This window comes from Lactuca serriola, chromosome 5 (assembly GCF_051521515.1).
Source record: "Lactuca serriola cultivar US96UC23 chromosome 5, Lser_US96UC23_V15, whole genome shotgun sequence".
Lineage (NCBI taxonomy): Eukaryota > Viridiplantae > Streptophyta > Magnoliopsida > Asterales > Asteraceae > Lactuca > Lactuca serriola.
In genome coordinates, this window is record NC_136412.1 from 60,111,416 (window position 1) to 60,121,101 (window position 9,686).

The following is a 9,686-nucleotide window of genomic DNA, read 5'->3' on the forward strand; positions in this document are numbered from 1 at the left end:
AAGCCTCTCCTCCACTTATCGTTATTCTGAAATTTCTTGTGGCAGGTTTTGGACCTTAGTTACTCAATGGGCAATGGAGAAATTCCACATTCCAACAATGGCAGTTTCCTTGATGTCATCTATAGCCACTTTTCACACGACGAAGATTATTGTGGCCAATCCAAGCAAATTTATGTTCATCGGTTCAATTCCTGAATCCATGTACAAATGTGTTTCTGGGGAAAGCAAACTCATAATTGAATACAATAAGCTTCCTCCCAAGGTACCAAGGCAGCTCACCCCTGAAATGCAAAGCTCGCTTGATGTTGCATATAAACCAGTGAAACGAGAGAAAAATGCTAATCAACGAAAGGGTGACAAGGAAGGACCATCATCTAAAGCTGCTACGCCTAAAAAGCGAAAGTCAGAGCAAGCAGCCCCTTCCGCTCCTAAGAATCGAAAGATCAAGAAGAAGGCACACAAGCCAAGGGTTCAGTCCTCAAGTGATTCTAAATATGTTCCTTCTGATCATATACCCGAACCAGAGTCAAGTGACCATGAAGATTCTCAACATGAAGGTTCGATCTGCGGTGCTTTGCCTCCACCTTCACCACCACGTGAGGTTAACCGAAACTCACATCCTTCCTCCACTACACATTCTATTTCCATAACAATTGCTTTGTTCCCTCCTCCAACATCATCTCTAACTCTAACTTATATTCCAATACCAACCCCTATATTCACCGAAATTACGACCACCACTATACCAAATATATCCGAACCTCCAGTTCATGTCAACGTATCTGATACAGGGGCACCTACTTCAGGAACCGAACCTCCGGTTACCTCTAAACCAATTTCACCACCCAACTCAAATGAATCTGACACTATTCTTGGTGGGGAGGATATTCGGTTTGATTCTTTCTACTATAGCCCTTACAGAGTTCAGAGTGATGATGATGATGCTCTTGCGACGAAGTGGCATTTAAAAGATCTCAATGAGAAGCTTGACAAGCTGATTTCTTCTTCCTCTTTTACTTCAAGAGAAACTTATTATGAGGCTTCCATTAAATCTATGATGGCAACTTTATTCGAGAAACATGACGCTTCTATTTCCCAAGCTACTAAAGTCATTGAGTCTTCAACCTCCTCTTGCCAAAAAGTGACCGAAAACGTCGAAAAACTAATTTTTGATACTAAAATCCTTCTCGATTCTCTTCAGGTGGCTGCTAAAAGGGATGTTGCAACTGTTGCTACCTCTATTGAGAATCTCACCAAATCACTTCAAGCTGAGAAGAAGCATTTTGAAGAAGTTCGCCAAAGCATCAAGTCTGACAACACCAAGTTTCAAACAGCAGTCAATACTCGTCTTGATAAACTCCAAGTTGATTATGCCTTGGAAAACAAAGTTATGGATGATCTTGCTCTCAAAACTACACAACTGAAAACTCAGACCTTGAAACTCACTCAGGCGACCAAGGAAATAAATGAACTCAAGCATGAGCTAGCAGTTATCAAAAGTTGTGTGGGTGATCTGCATTCTCTTCTCACCAACCTCCTAGAAGCACATGATTCGATTCTTACTATCACTGTCTGAAGGCACCTGGTTGAGAAGCTAAGACCTGCTCTTGCTATACTGAATCGCATAGAAGGTGTTCCTGAGATGGGTGTTCCTCCGAAACAAGGGGAGAAGCAAGTCAGGTTCAGCCACCACAACCTCCAACAAGCAAACCTACTCAAATTCCTTCTCAACTGATGGTCACCAGTGAACCGAAGGGTAATGAAGCTTCGGGTTCTAGTGTGAAGGACAAAGGTAAAAAGATAATCGGTGACAGTGATGAGGAAGAATCAGAAGAAGATGCTCTCAAAAGAAAGCAGTGTGACCAAGAGATTGATGAAAATCTTCGCATAGCAAGAAAAGAAGAAGAGAGGGATAGAAAACGGAAAGTAGCTCACGATACATTAGAATGTAGAAAAACTCTATTTCCTTTGTGGTCGTTGGAGAGACTCTTGAAAGAAGCAATCGAGTCACCTAGTACTCATTGGCTTGAACCAGTCGTCTCATTTGATTGTGAAAATTCGAGAGACTCTCAGTTCGACATGCCCATCACCCGAAAGGCATTTGCGTTTCATTGCTTTGAGCCAACAGTTGCCACTCCCTCACCGGACTCGAAGGTTGATCGAGATTTAGTTGACTACTATCTTGCGTTCTCTCAACCACAATACTTGACCTAGAGCACACAGAAGATCACATCGGTCAAGGTATTGAAACCAACTGCTGCAGGGATTTTTATAAATGTCAAGTTTAAGGTGACCCGAGGCTCTGACAGCTCAGTTCATATGATTTCTCTTGCTGACCTGCCAAACTTAAACCCACATGATTGGATCCTCCTGAACAACACACTACTACTTGATCAACAACAGTACGAGCCTATTATTGAACACATCCAACGAATGTTGGTGTGCTACATTCATGAGGTTGCCAAAATGGATCAAGAGATCGCCTCTGCCTTAAGGAAGAAGCCAACAATCAAACCAATTAGGAAGGCAAGTAACATTAACAAGATGCAGATGGGAAGGATTGACAGGAAGTATCACATTGTCATGTTCACCAGAGCCGAAGGCCAAAAGTTCTTGTTCTCTCTTGATGATAAACACCTATTCTCCACTACATGTCTGGAGCATATTCTTGACATCATTCACAGGTGTAATCAAAACAGTAAAGTTGATAAGAAGAATTTTACGGATATGCTTCGGTGGTATATTCTCTTCCGTCAAACTCTTCTCGCCATCATATCGAAGTTATTCATGACGGTGAAGAAATTTACTCTCACTCAACCGAAATGATCTCTCGCCTCAATTGACGCAAAGGGGGAGATTGTTGAGTCTAGGAGTTGCGTCATTGGGCTTATTTTCAAGATCTATTAATGTCACAGTCTGGGCTTGTCGAGCCGTGTTTTTGTATTTAGGGTTTAGTATATATGATGCATGTGCATCGTCATTATTTACACTTCTTAATAATTATCTTTTATTTGTACTGTAACCCTAGCACACCTTTACAGTCGAAGTTCTTCATCGAGCTCTTCTGAGGTGTTGCAGTTTTAATCATTCAGCACTTGTTTGATTCATTGTGTGTTTTTTCTTTGTTCTCTTTCTGATTTACTTGTTAAGCATCTATACGATCTTAAAAGAGTTTTCAACTCATCACTAACCTTCCAAGCCCAAACCAAGGCCCAAACTGAAAGTCTATTATTTAAATGCCATCAGATGGAGTACGTTGAGCGTACTCAGTTGGTATGCTAAGCGTACTGCATCGAGGGCTTGTACGCCTAGCGTACAGGCTTGTACGCCCAACGTACTCAACCAATTCAACCAGCTTCAAGATTAAGCTCCTAACCTTTTAAGACTTTGTTCTAGAATGCAGACTTACCCCCTTTAAGATGAAATACCACGTAAAGTTGCTAGCTTTACGTCCATGCATGACCATAAGAAGCTCTAAAGCTAAAAAAGGACCTAATGATGGACTTAATGGATGCATGAAGCCCCTTAAACTCTATAAAGTTGGCACCTTTATGACAAAGAAGTCCATGAAGACCCTAGATCTGAAAGAACAAGCCTTTGGTACGTCCTGATCCTAACATCCAACCAAACCATGGCTACAGACATAACTATTTAACCAAAAAGGAGATCTAAACATCTAGCAACCAAGATAATAACTTGATACCTAAATCTTCTTGCAAAATGGGTAGAGGTTATGTATCCATGACCTCCTCTTCAGGTTAAGCAACTTCTAGCTTCTTCAACTACTTCAAACTGCACAAAAATCTCTCCAAAAGCTTACACATTCAACAATGGAAGATAGGACATGATTTTAGGATTTCTGGACATAAGAGGTTGATAAGGAGACTAACACTTGGGACTTAATGACATTATATAGGGCTTGCACCCTAAAATTAGGGTGTTTGGGTTCTGGCCATGTATGTTGTGCATACGTGAATGCCTTTGCGATCCTTTTGATTCATCTACGCCCAGTGTACGGCCTCAGCGAAGCCCAATCATGAAGGCCCAATCCTCAAATCCCAACAATAACTTACATGATTAAAATAATTAAATAAATGATTAAAAATAATAATAACTTGGAACCATCAGGCGTTACACACATGCATTTGAAACATCCATAACTTTTCAATTTCTTTCTAATAATTACTATAAATTGGTTAATAATGTTAAATTAATGTAAAAACTAAATTTTAATCATAAATTAACTAAACTACAATATTAAAATATCATATTTTAGTTTATTTATAAAATTATGACTTTAACTTTCTAACATATTATAATTAACTTATTAGTTTAGATATGTTGTCGTATACGAGAAATTATTATGTTAAAGTCACAATTTTTTTATAATTTATGATTTTATGAAAAATGGTTAAATTATTAATTTCAATATAATGTTAAACGGTTAACTTAATTCGAAATTTCAGTTAAACTTGAAAAAAAAAATCGAGATGTTATTTTATAAATAGTTAAAATTTATAAGTTATAGTGTTAAACCTAAATTGTAATCCTAAATTAACAAAAAAAATCCATAAAACTATTTTTTATAATCATTAAAAAATTTCAAACAAGTAGCATCATAAAAATAACTTAAAATAGGAATACTTAAAAGTAATATTATATAAAAAAAATTATAATGTTATATTAAAACAAAAACAATGTTTGTAGTTTTAAATAATTACAATTAAAGAAACTAATAATATTATCAAATAAATTTTAAAAAAATTAAATTTCTGAAACCAAATTAAAATAATTAAGATTTTACAAATACGTTATTTTAAATAATTTACAACAACAATAGTTAAAAGTAACATTATATAGAGATATTATATTGTTACCTTTAAAACAAAAACAATGTTTGATGTTTTAAATAATTATAATGATAGAAATTTAAATCTTGAATCTCGTTCATTTGAAATTTTCATTGCAACTTAAAAGTTTTTCTAATTTATATGTACTTATGATGTCAAATTTAAAGTAATTAATCATTACAACTCAAGAGCTTTTTAATTTATAGGTATTAATTGGTAGTGACTTTTTATTTATCTCTAATTTGTACACATATTAGTTATATTAGTAGTATATAAGTAAGTTTTGTTTACAAAAAAAAATTCATGTGTTTGAAGAATTTTTTTATTTAAATATGAAGAATTGCAAAAACGAGTTTTTATGCATCAGTGGTTATTGCAACACATATTTTTCTTGAGATAATAGCGCTTGTATGTATCAAAAATGTATGTTGATTTTATATTCTTTTAAAAGATCAGTAAGTGTTTAATAAGTTATTTGATACAAATGTTATAGTAGATGTTATAGTGTTTTTATGTTATTAAAAATTGTGTTTTCTTCATACCATTTATTATTTGTTATATATATAGAAATCACATATGTTTAATATATAATTTACACAACTTAAAACAATCAACAAATCATCAAAGGTTGTATATATTTTATAATACTATTTCTTATTCATTATATATAGAAATCAACATAAGTTTTATATACAATTTACACAACTTAAAACGGTCTCTAAAATTATCAATTACTGGTGAACATAACCGGTTATTTAAAACTATTACGCTTAATAAACGTATAACTTAACTATAGGGTTTGCGTTGCTACTAATATTGGTTTTTTATATATAAATATTCAATCATAATTTGTTAAAAATTATTATTTTATCTATATAATTCACTGTAAAACATGGGGATCCGCCTAATATTATTCTAAAAGAAAGGGGATATTTTATGTGATGTAACCTATAATTCATTGTATGGTTATTATTTAAGTATCATGACTAGTACATACCAATGATCTATCTCATGGTTATGTGAGTACCAACTATACTATATGCTAAACTTTGACATGGTGCAGTTCATTATATACATCAAGCTTCCTAGAACTCGAGTATTTTGCAGTTGAGCTACACTATCACCTAGATTGTTCTTAAGATGACTAGAATGGTCAAAAGGGGAAACAACCAACTTGTTATCATAATGTCCAAATGTTTTCATAGTGCCTTTAATATATTGAGGTTTACTTAAGAGTGTATCTTTCAAACCTTCTATGAACACTTACATCAATATTACATCGGTTACTACCATGTCCTTCATGTCAAAGCATACATGCAATATTCTTGGTTTTGTTTATAACACTACCACGTCCTTCATGTCAAAGCATGCATGTAAATATGTAATAATATTTTTGGTTTAGTTTATAACATCTAAACCAGATCCCATATATAAGCATAGCATCCATATAAGCATATGATGACAAACTTCATACGTTATTTATTTGGAGCTTGTTTTAGTTCATAGAGTGATTTGACTAATTTAAACACCTTATTTATTTGGAGCTTGTTTTAGATCATAAAGTGATTTGACTAATTTATACACCTTATTATTGGGTTGTCAAACAAAATAAAAATGATATTATCAAGTATACTAGTGCAATCAAACTAAAAGAAATTGTGAATTGATCTTGAGTTGACGTCGAGTTTGTTACACACAAAACAAGACATGTCAGAAGAAATTGTACTGCGTTTATCCCACATCAAATATTTGTACAAGTCTGACTGTATCATAACATGACACAACATGAACAGATTGTACTGTGTTTGACGTACATTGGAATCTTTGTACAAGTCTAACTAAAACAACATTCTCTAGTAAGTTCAATCGATAATATTTGCACTAACTACGATTTAAATCATACAAGATATACCAAAATTATCAATTGTTTTTTCACTACATTCAAGAAAGGTAAATTGTTTCTTCAGATTCCCGACATTTTCTTAATGCAGACCTAATTTCCCTCAGCAATTCACTGATATTCATACCTTTCCTGCAAGTAAAAATTGCTTCTTCAGATTCCCATTACATCATTCTAATTTCAACTTTTTTTTTTCTTATTAACACATCATACTCAAAAAAATCAACCCAATTATAGCTATAAGGAGTAGATTTTTCAAACTACATTGCTTTTATTTAATAGCCAAAAAAAAAAGAACTTACAGAACACTGACACCTACAACAGCAACAGGTAGTGGATATTCCTCAATTTCTTTTATTTTTTTATCCTCATTAGAAATAACATCCTTTTCATCAGATAAAAGTAAATCTTCACTTCCAATTTTCTTTATTTCTTCAACCAAAACAGGAAGCCTTTCCATTGCCTATATAACCAATAACTCATTATTTATAAATTATAATAATAATAATAATAATAATAATATAAGATTAGAAGCAAAATAGCAAATCTCATAATACAATTAATACCTCAGGTATATCAATCTTATTCAAAACCACAATATATGGCCTTTCAAGATATTCAGGATTGTACATCCTTAACTCCTACAAAATTAATATTAAAAAATAAATAAATGAGAGAGAGAGAGAGAGAGAGAGAGAGAGATTATACTTCTTTTACAGTTTTGTAGTCATAGACAGGATCTTGAGCAGCTGCATCAACAACATGGACCAACATTCTAGTTCTCCTCAAATGTCTCAAGAAATTGCGACCAAGTCCCTGAAGAATGATGAAACGATCAAATATCATCCAATTTTTAAAAAAATAAAGTTTTTTTCTTTTTTTTTACTTTTCCCAAATGTGCCCCTTCAATAAGACCAGGGAGGTCTGCTAATGTTGCTTCAGAAGAAAATTTTCCTGCCCCTAAACTAGGATCACCCTCAAGGCGTCCAAGATTTGGCATTAAAGTTGTAAAAGGGTAATCTGCAATATCAGGTCTTGCAAGTGTAATAGCTGATAGAAGGGTAGATTTTCCAGCATTAGGAAGTCCCTGAAGAAAAAAAGAAAAAAAATGTTAATGTGAGGGCATTTTAGGAAGATTGTGTAAAAGATGATACTTACTACAAGACCAACATCTGCAACAACTCTTAGTATTAACTGCAAACTCACCTCCTCCCCAGGTTGCCCAAGAATTAACACCTGTAAGTAAAATAATAGTGCAAGGGTAAAATGGTAATTTACTGAAAGAGATAGAAAAGAGAATGTAGATCTTTACCTTATCACTTTCATCTCTCATAACATTTGTTGTCAGATTCATTATCTTCTTCTTTTTATGCTCTGGCATCTCTAACAGACTGATCTGCCACAAGCAAAGGAATGAACTATGAAGTCCATTTTACATACAAGATCAAGGTCAAAACTGTAATTTTGTAAGTGGTAATGAAAAACTTATGTCCTGGATTACTCACCCCTCCTTGACCACCCCTAGCAACAAGAATTTCATCACCATGTGAAGCTAAATCAGCTAGAAACTTACCTCGTTTATGTTTTACAACAGTGCCTGTAAACAAATCAAGAAATGAGAATCCATTTCCTCAAAAGAATCATAAAAATCTGAATATAAAAGAAAATAGATGAAGTGATGTTGAGAAAAAGTCAAACCTAAAGGTACTGGAATGCGTAATGTAGGGGCAGATAAGCCATTTCTCACTAGAGAAGTCAAGCCACCCATTGTATCAACATTCCCCCCACGTTTTGCGTTATATCTACCCTTTTTATGGAACTCTAATAATGAATCTTTGCCTTCATCTGCATAAATTACAACATCGCCACCATGACCACCCATTGGTAAGATAAGTGATCCATCAAAGTCTCTCTTGTAAGAACCTCTTATTCTTACTTTCTCTTTCTCTTGTTTGGTGAGTGATTTAGAAGAGGGTTTTGAGTTAGGCATAGAAAGAGTAGCGCCATGACCTCCATCTCCAGCACGAATGGTTATGATAACCTCATCAAAATACTTGTGAGGTTCTCTAACTAGACTCTCGAGGGTTGGAGAAGATGAGTCTTTAGGTTTCGTAGCTCTGCACTTCAATGTAGGGTATCTAGAATGATTGTGAAAGCTTCCATGCGGATTCCATCTGCAGAAATTGTACAATTATCATTCAAATCAACAAAGTCGACTACAGTATTTCATCTTGGAGAATGTAAAATGACATTGACTACAGTATATTAGCTCAATTCGATATGACTAATTAAAAACCCTAAGAACTTCAACACTCGCTGCAACACATCGCATTCCGACAGCGCTAATTACACATACACAAAGTTTAAACAACAGAAGATCAAGTTCTAGTGATGAAAGTATCTCGAGAGTTTTACTGCAATCAAAAACTTGCTCCGTATCTTATTGGATGTTGATTGTTTCGTTAATGTGAGGCTAGCGTAAGACATAGAGATAGAGGCAGAGATTACCTATGATTGAGAGGAAAAGGACAGTGAGAGGTGGAGGTGTGTAATTCATGGGGAAAGAGGGCAGCGCCGAGAAAAGAAGACGATGACGGCGGTTGACGAACGGAGACGGAGGAGGATATCATATTACACCACCGGTAACTGTTCCTTGCTGATGTAGGCGGTTGAGTCTTGTAAGTTGTAACTAGTATGGATAACCTGGAGCTCATATATCAAAATCGAAATTTATATCTTTTTATATATCAAATTGTTTCATTTTATAAAATTAATTAAATTTTTTTTAGTAAAAACTCAAAACTATTAATTAATTATTTTAAATGACTTATTAGTTAAAAGATATTTTTTAATTATATATTAAATTATAATTGCTAATTCAAATAAATACGTAAAATTATATCATCTTATAATTTGTATAAATTTTATTTTATTTT

General features: G+C 34.0%; 1 protein-coding gene across 3 annotated transcripts; it reads right to left on the reverse strand.

The window, feature by feature from the left end:
• Positions 1-6,558: 6,558 nt before the first annotated feature.
• On the reverse strand, positions 6,559-9,458 carry LOC145052531 (putative GTP-binding protein OBGC2). Of its 3 annotated transcripts, none has more exons than XM_079000353.1 (10): positions 9,259-9,458; positions 8,449-8,924; positions 8,256-8,347; positions 8,063-8,146; positions 7,957-7,986; positions 7,637-7,837; positions 7,459-7,566; positions 7,317-7,391; positions 7,053-7,213; positions 6,559-6,882 (listed from the first exon to the last, which is right to left on the reverse strand). In XM_079000353.1, the coding sequence occupies exons 1-10, from the start codon at positions 9,378-9,380 to the stop codon at positions 6,792-6,794; spliced, it is 1,440 nt and encodes a 479-aa protein (XP_078856479.1). In that variant the 5' UTR covers positions 9,381-9,458; the 3' UTR covers positions 6,559-6,791. The 3 variants fall into 3 exon arrangements, with proteins under 3 accessions (XP_078856479.1, XP_078856478.1, XP_078856480.1); XM_079000352.1 differs by having other exon boundaries at positions 7,909-7,986; positions 9,259-9,457; XM_079000354.1 differs by lacking the exon at positions 7,317-7,391 and having other exon boundaries at positions 7,909-7,986; positions 9,259-9,457.
• Positions 9,459-9,686: the final 228 nt, after the last annotated feature.